Source organism: Myripristis murdjan, chromosome 4, assembly GCF_902150065.1.
Source record: "Myripristis murdjan chromosome 4, fMyrMur1.1, whole genome shotgun sequence".
NCBI lineage: Eukaryota > Metazoa > Chordata > Actinopteri > Holocentriformes > Holocentridae > Myripristis > Myripristis murdjan.
In genome coordinates, this window is record NC_043983.1 from 13998458 (window position 1) to 14014714 (window position 16257).

The following is a 16257-nucleotide window of genomic DNA, read 5'->3' on the forward strand; positions in this document are numbered from 1 at the left end:
TGTATGCTTATATGTTGTGTGTATTCTCTGTTTGCTTTGAGGATGAAACACACTGCCTGTGTTCCCGTGGACCACCAGTGTGTGCGTGAAGGTGTAGGGAAAGCAAAGGAAAGGGAACATCAGCGCTGCCTCCTCTGTGAGGCCTGACACCCATCAACGTCTGCCTGTTACATTTCTATGACACGCTCTGTCTCAGGAAGAGTAGCGGCACAGGAGCGGTGGGGGAAAGGGGAGACGAGAGGTGGGAGGGGGGCGAGAGTTGGACAGGGAGGCCAGCGGGAGGGCTAAAGCAGGACTGAAAGATACAAGAAAGGGTAACAGTTTCATCACTCACGAGTGATGCGCGGTAACTTTCAAAGCCTGCGTGTGTGTGTGTGTGTGTGTGTGTGTTTGTTGTGTGTGTGTGTGCAAAACAGAGAAGCTCCCAGATTCCAAGTGCATGAAAAACAGGCAACATATAAAATCGTTCTTGCATAAGCTATTGTCCAGAAATGTGTAAATACTGTACATATGTGTCATGCATGCACATTCATGAGCATTAAGTGCTGTTAATTTCCTCTTACATGGGAGTAGTTCTGTTTAATAGCGCTCCATCCGGATGGTTGTTAAATGTTTCAGAGCCCAGATGGTTTGGAGATCTGCTCTCCTCTTGGAGCAGGCAAAAGAGAGGAGGAGGAGGAGGAGGAGGAGGAGGAGGAGGAGGAGGAGGAGCAGGCAGGAGCATTGGTCTTGTTGGTGCCTGCATTTGTGCTCTCATGCCCCTCATTTATATATTCAGTCGCAGCTACAGTACCATTTAATCCCAATGGTGGGTCAACCCTTGCGGAAGCTCTGAAAGGCTGGCAAGGCAGGCGCAATTAGTGGCTGTGAGATGCGCGAGAGAAACGAATTTGCAGGCCAGACCAGAAGACATTCATGGAAGGAGAAAAAAAAAAGGAGAAAGAGACAGAGATGGAGAAAGAGAGACAAAGATCCCCCACCCCCTTTTTAACACATTGCTAAACACAGTTATAGCCTCCCATGAACACATCCTCTGGCATTTTCTCAAAGATTTTTTTTTTTTATTTTATTTTCTGTCTTATTATAAAAAATGCTTTTTAAGCAGAAGAAAGAGAGAGGAAAACGCCTCCCAGCCTCACGTTTGGCAAATTTGCAGGATAAAAGAAACAACTTGTTTTTCAAGGAAAACCACCAGGAAAACACGTTCAAAGTTTTTTCGTAGTTGTATTTGCATCTTTAATGTGAAACATGTGCCTTTTGGCTGGGCTTGTCGGGCTCTTTGTCTTCTGTCGGAGAGGTGGGGGTTGGGGTGCCTCTCTACTGATGTCTCTCCCCAGTGCAAGCTTGATCTGGCCATGTTAAGCCATGCTGCCTCTGTGGGGGACCCTGCTTCTCTCTCCTTCTCTTTCTCTTTCTCTCCCTCTCTCTTTCTCTCTCTCTCTCTCTCTCTCTGTACTGCCCTTGTCACTTACTATCTATACTTGAGACAAATGCTATGAGAATACTACAAGAATATTACACAGATATATGCAGAGATACACATATTCAACCACACACGTAAATGCAAAAACAGCTGACACAAATACAGGTGCAAACCCCATAAATACCAATTCACCTACAATATATAGTGCATTTTTTCCTCTTCTTCACATGATTTGTCTTTCCTGGTAAGTTCAGTTTTACCTTTTTTTTTTTTCTTTTTTTTTGTTAAAAGCTACAAGCAATCCCCGCAAATGGAGACATTTGCCTAAAAATGCGAAGAACAAAACAAATTGTCATTTGATGTGACTGCCTCAAAAGCACAGGGCGGAGAGGATCTGATCAATGCTGGCAATATCCCCCGGAGAACAGACACATGAAAAAGTTGAAACCAGGCCTTCAAAAGGGTGGGCTATTGATTGAATTGCTTTCCAAAGGGTTTTTCATCTCTGGGACTGTGCAAGGAGAATGCCGGCTGGTGTGTAGCCGGGTGCAGATGGCATGGTTGACTGCCATAGAGGATGGAGAGAGAGAGAGAAAGAGAGAGAGAGAAGAGAAAGATAGGAGAGGGGATGAAAAGAGAGGGAGGGAGGGAGAGAGAGAGAGAGAGTGAGAGAGAGAGAGAGAGAGACCTACCCCTGGCAGTGTTTTCTGTTCATGGAGGGCGTTCTGGGCTTTGATGGCCGACTCGCGGGCGCAGTAGGTGAGGAATGCACAACCTGCAACAGAGGCACACCAGAGAAAAAGCTGATTAGGATGATGTCATTGTAAACACAAACAGGGGACACTTTCACACTTAGGAAGGCATAAACTTCATCTGAGCACAGTGGTGCTGGAAAAATGTCAACTATAATGCACTGGGACAGAGGCAGAAAAAAAATCTGACACACTGGTTGCAACATATAAGCTCTTATGTGCTGTTACTGAGCCATGAACAACATTAGGGCACTAGTTCTCCACAGGATGAACCGAGAAGAAGGAGATTAGAGGAGAGCAGAGGAGAGGAGAGGAGAGGAGAGGAGAGGAGAGGAGAGGAAAGGAGAGGGGAAAAAACAACAACATAAAAGTAGAAGCTAGATAGAGAAGTATTATGTTAGATGAAGGCCTGGCCTGCCCAGTCTTCCCATTCCCTATGTCCGGTCCAAAGCATCACCATGTCCAAAAGCTCCCAGCAGCCTGCCCAGCATCACCAGCCCAACCACTTCTGACAAGCAAGACAAAAGAAGCAGAGGAGAATATGGGAGGGTGGGAAAGGATAGAATGAGGGATGAGAAGAGTCCAGGGATCGGGGTAGGTGGGAAACATGTTTAGGGAATATGGTGAGGGCAGGATTTGGTGTTTAAAGCCTCAAGGCTCTTTGGGCGATGGGTGAAAGCCAAACAATATGACCTCAAGTTGACTGCCACACATACACAAACAAGCAAAGAAACATAAATATATGCAGTAAAAAATGATGCATAGGAGAAGATGATGCAACTAGAGAAGAGAAGAGAAGAGAAGAGAAGAGAAGAGAAGAGAAGAGAAGAGAAGAGAAGAGAAGAGAAGAAAGCAGAGAGGGGGAGAGCAAGAGAGAAACCAGATGGAGAATTGAGGCAATCATTTTCTCTCAACCGTCTGAATAAATAGATTTGCTTGTGTTGTATTAATGAGGTTCATATGGGTTACCCTGCACTATCATATTTCTGCCACTATGAGGATGGTTTATTAGCAGTCAGTGCATTTTGGATCTCGTTTCAGCAGCCAAACGTATTCAGTGGTTGGTGATGAATTAGGTGTCTTTATACAGACAATATTTAAATTCATCCCTCCTGTTGCATATCAGGCCACTTTTACCCATCTATAAATTCGACATCTATTCCGTCAAGCAGCACTGAAAGTATTTTTTCGGCTTCTTTTTCTGTAAAAGTGTGCAAGTGTGAAATGTGCATGTGACTATCAATTTTTCCCTGCTTTTTCAACATGTCTATTCAGTGACCCTTGCACTTTGGCAATTATTCTTTTTCATTTAGTCCATGCTATATGGCATGCCTGTATCCAAAGCTAGGTCACGGCACCACTGCAGCGTCTGCAGGACTGCATCAAAAAGAAGGGTTAGACTGCCATGTCAGTCACTGATTCATTGATTGACCTGTAACCTGTTTCGCCTTGCTGTTCCTAGCAGAGCGTGTCTGTGCAGGTGCATGTGTGTGTTTTATTTAAATCATATTCAATTCTATTCACTCCTGTTCCGCGCTAATCTGTCTCATCCATGTCATCCTAGATGTCGTCAAGCTTTTCTGCCATAGACTGGGGCAGCCAGTCAGCATCTTACTCCATTCTTCGATGTGTGGGTGTGGGACAGTGATGGAGTCTGTCTGGGGTCGTGACCTTTGAGCCTGATGACTACAGCACTGGTGTCATGATGCGGCTCTCCTCATACCCTTTCTTATCCCGGCGCCCCTAACCTAATGATTTCCAATGGCCACCAAGGAAATCACTCAATCACTCCCTCTGCTCTCTCATTCTCCCACTCTTCCCTGCATCAGCCGGTAAAGAAATACTAAGACTGTGGAACTGTCATTGTCGTTTTGGGTTTGTTTGTTTGTTTGTTTGTTTGTTTGTTTCTCAGATGGTTGAGGGTAATGAGAGGGAATGGCTCCATTTTGGTTGTGTTTTTCTTCATTCTCTCTCTCTGGGCTTGTTGTTGTTGTTGGTTTACTTGACAAATGCTGGTCCTATCTCTGAATGCGAAACAAGTATTTTGCATTACAATCACAAACACGATTTATTTGTTAATGTGTAATGCATAGGGCATTGAGAATAAATTAATAACAACCACAACGCTGGCAAACAAAAGAGAAACATGAACTCCATTTAAATGTGATTCCGTGCTCTTTAATGTATGGCTTAATAAGAATTTGCAGGCCATGGGCGAAAAAGCTTTAACAACTTCATAATTGGAATCCAAACACGTACAAATTGCCAGTGCTGCATTGCATACCAATGCAAAAGTGGAAGGAGGGGGGGGGGGCATGATGAAATTGTTTGAAACACAACAAAAAGCCGCTGTAATCGGAGCCTGCTGACACAGCAACGGGGAATGCCTTGCCAGTGTGAGGAGATGATCCTCTGCATCATCTGATAGAAATCTAAAACAGCCTTATCTCGCACATTGATTTCAGCTCCGAAGAGAAGAAATTCCTCCTCTCTTCTCTGCTCCCTTCCTCTCTCCTATCTTGTTCTCTCCTCTTCTCTCCTCTCATCCCATCTCCTATTTCTCTCTGATATATTTTTAAGTGTGCATTGTGTGTCTACTGGGAAATGGGGTTCAGTCTCTCCATCTCCACTCTGTTGAATTGGCTTGTAATTAAAGAGTCTTACATTGAAGAGAGGTAGAACTAGAGTGAGAAAAAGAGAGAGAGAGGGAGAGAGAGAGAGAGGGAGAGGGAGAGGAACAGAGAGAGAGAGAGAGAGCTATAAGATATAGCTGTGTTGACAGCAGCCATTTACAGGGTTATTTACTGTGGCCTGGGCCCTCCATTACCAGAACTGTGTGTCTGTGGAGCATGTGTCAGCTACATGTGCTTGGTGCTGCATCTTAGGTCCTATTTTGTGATGACTGGCTAATTTCTGTGTGTATGTGTAGAGGCCCTGTTGATAAATCCATGATCATGCCCTTAGACACACATACACACACACTCTTACCTAAGATCAGCACTTATACTATAGGTAAGAGTACTAAAGGTAAGATCTGTGATAAAACACCATTATAAATGAAATATTGTGGTGCTACAGAGATGCCCTGGTCTACATATTGTATTCTCCAGATGTAAGAAAAATATGTTTGCTTGGTACAAACCCCAGAAAAATATATCATCATACATATCATATATCATCATATATCATCATTTTAATATTTTTTTCAGTGAAAATGAAAATTACGATTCAAAAACGAGAAGCATGCACTCAGTGGAGTGTCAGGCTGTCTTGCCTTGGCGTGCATATCTGGACAGGGACAAATTTCACAATCCAATTCCTAAACCCTTTTTTCTGGATACCGGAAAAAGGGAAACTACAGAGGCACTGCCTGCATATCTCCCCTTCTCTGGTGCTTGGACCGGCGAAAAAAACAGCTGAGGAGTTAGCACTCAGTATAAAAAAAGGTTTTCAAAGGTTTTGAATCACAACAAATGCAAGCGCTCCTTGTTCATACAGTCCTAAATTTGCACAAAAAAAAATTAAGCTGATAGGCTCTGTTGTATTCGAGATTAGCTGCAGACAGATACACCCACAGACAGATACACACAACCAAACACGTGATCCCCTCCAGTGGAAATAATGATCATTCCCACTAAAATTGTGAATCATATTGCAATCCAAATATCTGTAAAAATAATTGCATTACCATATCATTCAACCCAAATACATACACCTTCCTTGCACCCTCACCATCTGATCAGACATTTCGCTGCTCTCTTTCTTACATATACACCTACCTACACCAAACATGTGCATGTTGCTCTCACTTCTATCTATGCTACCACCCATCTATCTTTCATTCTACCTTTCTTCCCCTCTTTCCTCCCTTTTCTCCATCTCTTTGCCCCAGAGGAGCCAAGCTGCCCCAGTGTAATGAAAAAGTGTGAACTTGCTCTCAATGTGGCATTTCCTTGGCCAGAAAGTGTGAAGGTAGCAGAAACCGAGCCAGTCCTGGCACCAGCTTCGCCTGCTCCCTCACACATCATTTGCACTCGGTGGAAAAAGCCATTGCTGAGGGTAGATTACTTGCTTACTTCATTTACTGCCATGTGGGGCTCGGGGGGAAATGATAGCCTTTCAGAGGGGTTGGGAGCCGAAACACACATCATCAGCACTGATACAATGTGATTATGACCTGAATCATCGCCAGCAAGGGAGGCAGGAGGCTCAGTGGCACAGATTGACCATGAGGGGGGTAATCAGTCTGGTCTCAGAGAAGCTCTTAACTCATGTAATCACTCCCTCACCTTTAGAAAAAAGATCCTCGATCTGCTCAAACAATCATGCCAATGCGGAGCGAGAAAGAGGGGAGATTGAGGGAGGACAGGCTGAGCAGTATAATAAAGAAGAAGAGCTGGAGCATGGGGTTGACGGGGACTATCCAAAATGCTCTCACTCATTGTTCTGACAACAATATTTTCTCTGCCCAGGCCTAATGGGCTTGTAATGAGCACTGTAATATAAGCAGTAGCCTAGCGTAACCTGTAAACCTTAATTAAGTCAGGCAGCCACCTTAAAGGGACCCAGCGACTGTGCTCCGTCTCAATCTCATGATGCCGAGGCTGACTACACTCTTTCACTCCTCTTTCATCAATCACTCCATCCCTTCATCTCTGCTGCATCCAGCTCCAAATCCTCCTCCATTTCTCCTTTCACTACCCCTCCCCTCATCCCTTCACCTTGAGCAATGGCTGGGGGAGGCTCAACGTTGCAGAGCTCTGAGGACCATCGGTGTCCATCATGGGAGAGACAAATAGTCCCTGGACCCTCCCTAGTATCCTCTCTGACCCCTGAGCAGGAGACCTCGGCCATTGATTTGTTGCTCCTCGCTCACATGGACTCCACCTGCCTCCAAGCAGCAGTCAAACAGATCCATAGGAAACACATCCCGACGGACTTTGTGTATGTGTGCGTGTGTGTGTGTGCATGTGAGTATTTACACTATGTATACACATATAGGGTATGTGAGTGCAATACAATACAGTGTGGGGCACAATGCCTAATGAGTTAGACAAATGCTATAAATTCTCTCTGAAAGGTCCTGTGTATGTTTCGGGATCGATACTGGGGCAAAGGAGCCGTCACAGCAAAGCAGGGAAATAGACTTTGACACATTCACGCTCACACAATCTATAGTGTGGCTAAAGGGTTAAATAGTTCTCTCAAGGCAGAAGCGGTGACGCACATATAATCCAACGGCGGAGTGTTTCTGTCGTCGATAGCAGTCGCACTGTAGAAACAGCATTAAGAGTGCCGAAGACAGTAATGCAGTTCCAACCACTTCCTGATGAAGTTTCATAAGCTAATGCAGTTTGGCGGGTGATGTGGTTTCTGGAGGTGAGGTGACAGATTGCCACCCCACCCTCTAGCCCCCAGTTGCCCGGAACTCTTTCAATATATGGCTCTGGCCAATACTTATGATGCAGGACCTTGGCATCTTCCACTGTACTGTAGCCTATAAACTAAGCCTTGGCTTATGTGGACTGTCTGGGTGCCCCATCCCTGCTCTGCTGTTAAAGCCAGGGCCAGCTCTATAAATACATCTCGTGGCCTGCATCCCTGATGAGCAAGCTAATTGACACTGTTAATGGATGGGGTTTCACAGAGCTGTAAATAATGTGTAGGTTCTCACTTACAGCCTCCTGCTATGTTACTTCTGGGAGGGCAGCAGGAGTTGACCTGCCAAGTCTCTTCCCTCCAGTCCTCATCTCTCCCTCCCCCAGCCAAGTTTGCTCTGGCCAGGGGATTTACATAGAAATCAATGAAAGTTTTCTCTGAGCCCCCGTCAAGGTCAGAAAACTGCATCTCCTCCTCTTCATGTATTATAACAACCTCCTGGAAAAACAAACATGACCTGACAAAAATAAATCATAAAATCGCTTACACTTGGCTCACACCCACTGCTTGTCAACTGCAGCGGCTATGCAACCACCACGTTTCCATTGATATACAAAGTCTTCATTTAATGTGCCACATTGGCATATTTGATGTGATATTCATAACAACCTCTGCCCTTTTTCAAAAAGTGAAGGCATAAACCTTTGAGACAGATCAATTGATCACAACAAAGCTACATTCAGAGATGACTGACAGCTGCAAACTGACTGGCTACTGAGAGACAGATCAGGTTTTCTGTCACTTTGATTTTACAAATTGAAGGATGCCTTTAAAGATGGAGCTTCAAAGGCCCAAAGGTTGCCTAGATGGAGTGATTAAGAGAGGGATGAGGAAGAAAGACACAAGGAAAATAAAACCACTGAGTGCAGTGTGCATCATGCATACACAGCACTTCATTACAATGCTCTTCATATATAGGCCATGTGGAGATGAAACGCTAATCATACATTTCTTCATAACAGACTTGTAATGAGCACTCTTCCTCCTATAGTTCGTCTTTCCATTCATTGCATGCACTGAATAGAGCCGGGCCTACTTTCAATTATGCGACTGCATGCCAAAAAAAACTTTCAGTCCCAGCATTTATTATTATTATTATTATTATTATTATTATTATTATTATTATTATCATATTTTTATCTCATGTCATCACTGAGCTGGAGTGGAGTAATAATTAACACTAATGGTCTGCTAACAAGCAGGAGCCAAAACGTTAATTGCATTGATGCCAATTTCTTAATAATGTTTTAATGGCTGAAAGACAGACAGACAGATACACAGATAGACAGATAGACAGATAGATAGATAGATAGATAGATAGATAGATAGAAAAAGAATGCTCAGGAGAGTGGAGGAGGAACTGCTCTGTGAAGCAAATCCAAAAAACAGCCAGTACAGATATGAGAAATCATCAGCCATTAATTAATTTGAGTACTCTTTTTTAATTAAGCCACATCTATGGTTGAGTAGTGAAACATGGGAAGGGTGCCACATTGGAACTCACTATAAAGTCCACATACTCTGCTCGTTCAACCAAAATAACATTTAATCATCAAATAAGAAACACAAATTCAATCTTTCATCCATCTCCTTTGCACTATCTGGCATACAATTTGTGTGTCCCACTGAAAATATGGATGTGATGCATCTCCAGTACAAAGCCCCTGACCAGTTTGTGTCTCTGGCAGTAGAGCACAGAGACTGTTAGCTACAGCATCACTCCTGTAGTGGGAAAGATGGATGGAAGGAGTAAAGGAGGGGTGGCTGTATGACTGAAAGGGCTGGCGGGGAGGGGGACAGAAGCTGGAAGTGAGGAGGACAGGGCCATACACTCGCCTCTCTGTCTCCCCCTCCATCATTCTCTCCTTCCCTCCTTTTCCACACAGTATGGGAGCAGTCTTTTGGGGGAGGCTGGCAGGCAATCAGTGATGTCATGCCAGCAGTGCAGCGATGGCAGCTTAACCTATTTTCGGAAATACCACAGAATTTCTATTTATAACCATGCTGAGCAGCATGCATCTCCACACATCCCTCATGGACCTGAGCATTCATAGACATTTTCCATCCTAATGTGCGTCTTCATTCTGGGTGTTAAATATTTGTTATTCGGGGCTGCAGGAGAAAAGTCTTGACGTTGACAATATTGCTTAGCATTGTCATCATTGCCATTTAGGGAGGTAATATAGGCTATTATTTATGTTGTCAGCACTAGTGGCAATTATAGCATCTTCTTCTCTTTTGCTACAGCTAATAATAGCAGTATTACAATTGCTCACATTTGAAGAGAAATTAGTGAGAATACCTATAGCCAATAGCAAGCAAGTAGTGATGGTAGTAGTAGTATTACTGGGACAAGGATTTTCTTGTATCAACAGCTTTCGGGTGATTATGTTATACATCTGCCAAACTTGGCCTCCTCTCCTCCCTCTCCACCCACCCCCTCCACATCCAGTCCCTTTGTTTTCCACTCCCTCCCACCCCCCGGTGCCAAAACAGCTCTCAACCTGTCAGAGGATTCCTGCGTGTCCCCAGCTGAGCCATCACTCTACTCTCCCTCTACCTTGGGATAAAAGCAACCATTTGTTTCTGCATCTCTGACAAACACTTCATCTTTTCCCCTCCACTTATCCGTCCGTCCATCCATCCATTGTTCTTTGCCCATGTGTCTGTCTGTCATGCGCCTTGTGGTCCTGCCGCATACATGTGCCAGCCTCTCTCTCCAATTCCTCTCTGTCACATCGGGCTGTGACAGAAAGGAACTGAGTGACGGCGGTAAGTCACATACACATTCGTCTGTGTTTACAGGCACTGTCAGGCATGCACACATGTGTAGTACATTTATGCATTGCTTATTCACACCAACATCAAGGGCTCGACCATTTGGCAATCAGGGAGATGTGACAGCTTGACTAATCTGTGATTGTTTTTTGGCCAAAACATGGGGGTTAGCGAGCCTTCCAAGGGCACAGTAGTATAAGGCAAGACAAATAACTTATTATTTTCCAGGCTTGTACAAGGCTTTATCGCATGAGTTCTCCTGAACCATTCCAAAATTGAGAGGGATTATCACAAAACATTGCATTAAAATCTCCTCTCTCCTCTCTCTCTTGTTATTTCATTTTCCTTCTAAAATGAATCTGTGCCCAGTCAGGCTCAAACACAACATTAAAGAGCGCAGGGCATTCTAACAGAAACCACCACCACCCCCTCCCTCTTTTTTTCCCTCTGTGCCTTTATATCTCCTCTCTTCTTTTCTCCTTCCCCTCTTTATAACAGTACATTCTGCTCTGTAGGCTATGGCAGTCTGCTAAGCTCTCTACACAAAATAGACAGGCTTCTGTCCTTCTGTTTAGACTAAGGAAGAGCTGTGACCTTTGTGCACAGAAGAGAAGGTGGTATGCCTTTACAGAATCTACCTTCGGAGCAGAAATGTGACCTGCAACACACAAAGAATATTTCCGTCCAGCGTCGTTTCTAACTCAGTAGCAACAACTGAGTTTAATGTGGGCCAATTAATCGAATGCAAATGTAGATTTCCAAGTTAAAAATTAATGTCTCAGTCATGCAAATGTCCATGTTTTTCCATAAGACGTCATGGGACATGCCTGTCCCTGCTGCAGGCACCCTTGGAGAGCAAGCATATTCTACAAAAGGTCATGGAATAACAACATTCAAACATACTAAGAGCATAATATACTGCAACGCCACAATGAATGTTGCATCAGTGCAGGAAATCAATCCATCTGAAAGGCTCTCTCAGGCAGGGATTAAGGGAGGAAGAGGAAACCGGATGAAAGCCAGGTGACTGCTTGGTGTGAGGACACTAGCCTCCAGCAGAGCGAGGCCTTGTCTGCATCAGAGATGGCCACTCTCCTCGGAAAGCAGACAGAAAAAAAAGGGAGGAGAGGAGCACTCCTCATCCTAAAGTCAAGGCCCATAGTGCCTGTCAGTACCAGTTGAGCTGCTGCATCTTTTATGAGGAAAGCCCTGTTGCTTATTACAATATTTACAGTCATTTAAGGATTGTGAAGTGAGTGCTGTTACTGCATTAGACTGGCCTGGTGGCCCTGACTTACTTAGCCCAGATAGAAAACTACATACCAGAAATGATAAACCAAATCACTGTCAAAACTATAAGGAGATGGAAAATTGTCCAGTTACTTTGTGTTCCCCTGCTATATAGAAATCTTTATTTAATCTAAAAAGCAGCATAAAACTGTGTAATTTCATAACTATACAACCATACCTGCTAAGCTGCCTGAGCTAAATGAGCATTGACTCCACAGATAAACCAGACTGCAGCCAGTCTGGTTTATTTGTACTATCATCACAGACCATAGTATGTCTACTATGTATGCTCTCCTATACAGCTCTGTTTATGGTATGTAAGTGAATTTGCTCCCATCTGTTTCCTCAGGGGGGGTGCTGTCCTACAACAGTGCCATGATCTTCAGCACTTTCCATACGGGCACATTCAAGATGTAGACACACTTGTGTCATATCAAAGCACAGAGACAGAACGGATTCACAATACTCTAGTCCCCTGTCTCATTTTGGTAGGATGCATTCTGTGTGCAGTTGCTTCCCTCCTTCCTTCCATCTATCCCTATTTTCTTCCTTTTTCTTTTAGGGCGGACAATCCACAGAGGAACGCTATCCATCAGACCAGCTCCGAGGGAGAAAAAAATAAAAACTTGAATAAATATTTCATTAGATTATTCCATGATTTAATGTGCTTCTGCTTGGCTGGGGTCTACGGCAATATCTCTGGTCCATTTATAAATGCATTAACACAATGATCCCCGACACTAGTTTAATATTGATACTGGTCCGCCTCGGCCGGCAGATTGGACAGCACAAGGTTTGTTTTGTCTGTCTGTCCACTGTGCTGAATCACTCCTGCAAAAAATCCTTCCTCCTTCTTTTCTTTCTCCCACTTTTCCTCTTTCTCCGTATAATACGTGTGGGAGCTCCTGTCCTCTCAAAAGCAGCGTATGAAGGGAAAATTTCACAATCTCAACCAAAACCAGTATGATTATTCAGGAACAAATATTCTCAGACAAACACACCAATTCTTAGCCTTCTCTACAGATTAAAAATGTCTCTGACAGCTTTACATATACACATCTTTTTTTTTCTAAAGCAGAACTGTCAACCATCCAATAATTTGGGAAAACAAAATAAAAATAACATTCACAGCATGAGAAGAACAATATTTACTAAATAAAGCCTTATATACACACGCGCATGAGCGTGCACGTGAGTGTGTTCTGTATGTGCTGTTAAGTGAAAGGTAATTAGAGCCAAAGGGAGAAGTTTTCACAGTCTGTGATGAATTCAACATCAGGAAATCCTCTACCTATTAATACCAATTGGGCGACAATAATTGGCAGGCCATCGACAGCGTGGGCAGAATTAATCATTTGAAGAGGGAGACTAGACTGCATTTTTAATTGGCAGAGGCAGCCACTGTTTAGGGAGGCAACCAGCTGATCACCCAAGAGACTGCTGCTTCAGACAATGCACATTTGCTAATCCTCTTGAGTGAAGTTATTATGGCCATGCATTATTATCACGCTTTACAAACTAATTCCATGTTTTCCCTCATGGATTACCAAGGGAAAAAAATCAGTTGCATAAGAAAAAAGGGGAGAATAAACACACAAGACGACAAACCGTGAACAAAATGAAAATCAAAATGACGGAAGAAGTGCACTAACAACGTACAGTAGATGTCCTGATGAAAATGTTTTGTGTGCATGTGTGTGTGTGTGTGCGCGCGCATCTCCCACTGTCCATCAATGTCTGCGTCTGTCTGAGTGTGCCTCTTTGAGGGTGACGCTCAATATAATTCCATCAGGACCACACTCATAATCCTTTCTGCTTAATAAGATAATTTACTATAAAATAACCCCATCAGAAACCATTGACATATTATGGTTTGATTACTTATTATTAATTGTGTGCCCGGGATTCATTACATTCTAAGACAATTGATTTGACTAAACTATACTTAACTAAGCTAAATTAGTTATTTGGAAGTTAATGAATAAGATTGCGAATTAAGTTTGACAAGTGTGCTTGAGGAATATTTTACAATTAACCCCTGAAATATTTACTTGCAACTCATGTATTTGCATTTTAACAAGCCCGTCTTTTTAATTACTTGGTGAGCTGTAATGAAACTTGATAGAATTAAGAGGTAACAAGGCTGATGATTGTCACACCAGCTGAGATAAAAGTCCACATGGCAGAATATGTTTCTTTTTTCTAAAACGTTTTCATAACTTTTTCAAAGGTAGAAAAGGGGCCATGTTAAAAAAAAAAAGAAGAAGAAGAAGAAAAAAAGACATTTGTTTGCAAGCATCAGGCTTCACTTTGCTATTTTTCATTCCTTTTTGAATAATGAATTTTGAATTTGATACATCTGACAGGGGACCTGTAGAAAACAGCACACAGGACTTAAGCTGAACACAAACAGCAAATCTCACTTGAAGATTTTATTAATATAATTTCTGTGAATGGTTATACCAACAGAGCAAGAATGATGTAATAAATTGATGAGGGTGATGATGATGATGATGTGAGAAAAAGACAAAAAAAAATCTGTAGAAAAAAAGTTCAAAGTGAAAAACAATCTAGATCTTTGAACTACTAAACTAAACTGTACCGATAAACCTCTGATTTTTTTCCTCCATAGTTCTACTTGTTATATATTTCATGCACATGCAGATCTGTCAAAGGTCTATTCTCTCTCAACACAAAAGCCTCGAAGTGCCTCAAGTGTCTGTGCCCTGACTTCAGTGAACAGGCACCCATCAGTTCAGAGCTAAATACTGCAATCATTATGCAACACAAGGCAATGACATTTTAGTGCTCATATGTACACACAGTCACACGTCCACACACACACACACACACACACACACACACACACACACACACACGTAAAGTCATACAGAATCGCCAGATGAGAATTACTGAAAAATGTCTTCCCTTGTACATATTGACAGTATCAGCTCTAGTATCAATGGCATTTGATACGTCCAGATTAAAACAGGCACGTGGCCTTGTAACATGCTTTTAACATGTCTGATATTGAACTTTTGTATGTGCTGACATTTTGTTAACCAAATGCAGTTACAGAGATTTTGCATACTGGAAAAAATACTATAGCATTTGATATGAGTAATGCCATACACATAAAATTAAAATTCATTATTTTGACTCATTGAAGTGTTTGTCCATTTAATGTTACTCCAATTTAATTAATCATCATCTCACTTGTAAGCTTAGAGTTATTTTTTATGCTCAACATTGTGTTTGAGTCAGTAAAGCTGTCGATCAATAGATATCACCATTTATGAACAACGAAAGGATTTAAAAAAAAAAAATATATATATATATATATTATTTTCTTTTGATAGCCTTCATCCTTGCCAAAGCTTCACGAAGGTTGTGATAACCTTTGTAAAATTTCATTGTGACGGTGATTCCATGTCAGAGAAGATGTGATACTGTGATAATAATGCGATGTTTTGCAAATGGCATTTACATTACTGTCACTGGTTGTCATTTGTCTTTTCTAAATGTCACTGCAATAAAAGTCTTATCTCAGTTACTGTAGCATCCATCACATAACAACATCTGCTCTGCAGGAAATCAAGATGAAGAATTGAAAGGAAAAACCAGGAATTTAGAGTAGGGCCTATTTATTCCACACTGTGGCTAGAAGAAGTCCATTTTAAACATTAAACATCAAAATGCAATGTAAATGCAATGTCCTCTTCTGTTATAGAAACTGTTTGAGCCTAATGACTATGTCAACTTTAGTGGCCCAATGTGCTGAAAATCTAATTTAAATGACACAGATCACATTGACCAAGATCATAAATATAGCAAAAGCCTCTTCACGCTTATTTTTCTTTCTTTTTATCCAATAGCTTTACAATGTAAGAGTAAAATTCTCAAGAGATTAGGCTCTTTATCCACATGATGTAAAGAGATCTGTGTGCACCGAACCATATTAGCCGCAAGTAGATAAACAGGTCTGAGAAGTTTGGATTATTTTACTAAAACCAGCCTTTGAGTTGGTGACAAGTGTGATGATCATGATGATGATGATGGTGGTGGTAGTGATGATGGTGATGAAGATGATGATGATGACGTCTACATTGCGTGAGTAAATGTGTGGGGTACCACATATTGTGAAATGAATTTCCCACCAAGGCTCTGATCTACACAGTATATCCTTGCTAACCAACTTCAGCATGAAAGGTGCAAGTTGTCAGTGCACGGCTACGCTGAGCTGTGTGGATTTACGCCCTCTCCCTCCAGCCTTCCATTTCAGCAGGAGCGGCGCAGCATCACTGCTCGCGTCGTGGAGACGTCCGTCATCTTGTGACAGTTCTTGCGTCCCTATTTTGAGACACTGTGGTATGGAATTGATCTCGTTGTCTCGGCTTTGCAAGCAGCCCCGCTCCACTCGCACATGGGGTGATGTTAAAGAAAGCATATGGATGAATAAATGATGCCGCAAAAGATGGGACTGGCAAGGGAAGGCTCTTTAAAAATGCATCCTTTCCAAGCGCCTCTGCCCCACTTCTGAGTGCGCGTTAAGAAAACACAATTTGCATTTAAAAA

At 42.6% G+C, this 16257-nt stretch overlaps 1 protein-coding gene across 7 annotated transcripts in view; it reads right to left on the minus strand.

The window, feature by feature from the left end:
- The window catches only part of celf5a (cugbp, Elav-like family member 5a), a 205296-nt gene that overhangs the window by 181636 nt on the left and 7403 nt on the right, over positions 1-16257 (minus strand). For all 7 annotated transcript variants that reach the window (XM_030049947.1, XM_030049946.1, XM_030049942.1 and 4 more), the window contains exon 5: positions 2116-2198. In XM_030049947.1, the coding sequence (XP_029905807.1) occupies positions 2116-2198 (83 nt within the window). The remainder of the gene's footprint in view (positions 1-2115; positions 2199-16257) is intronic.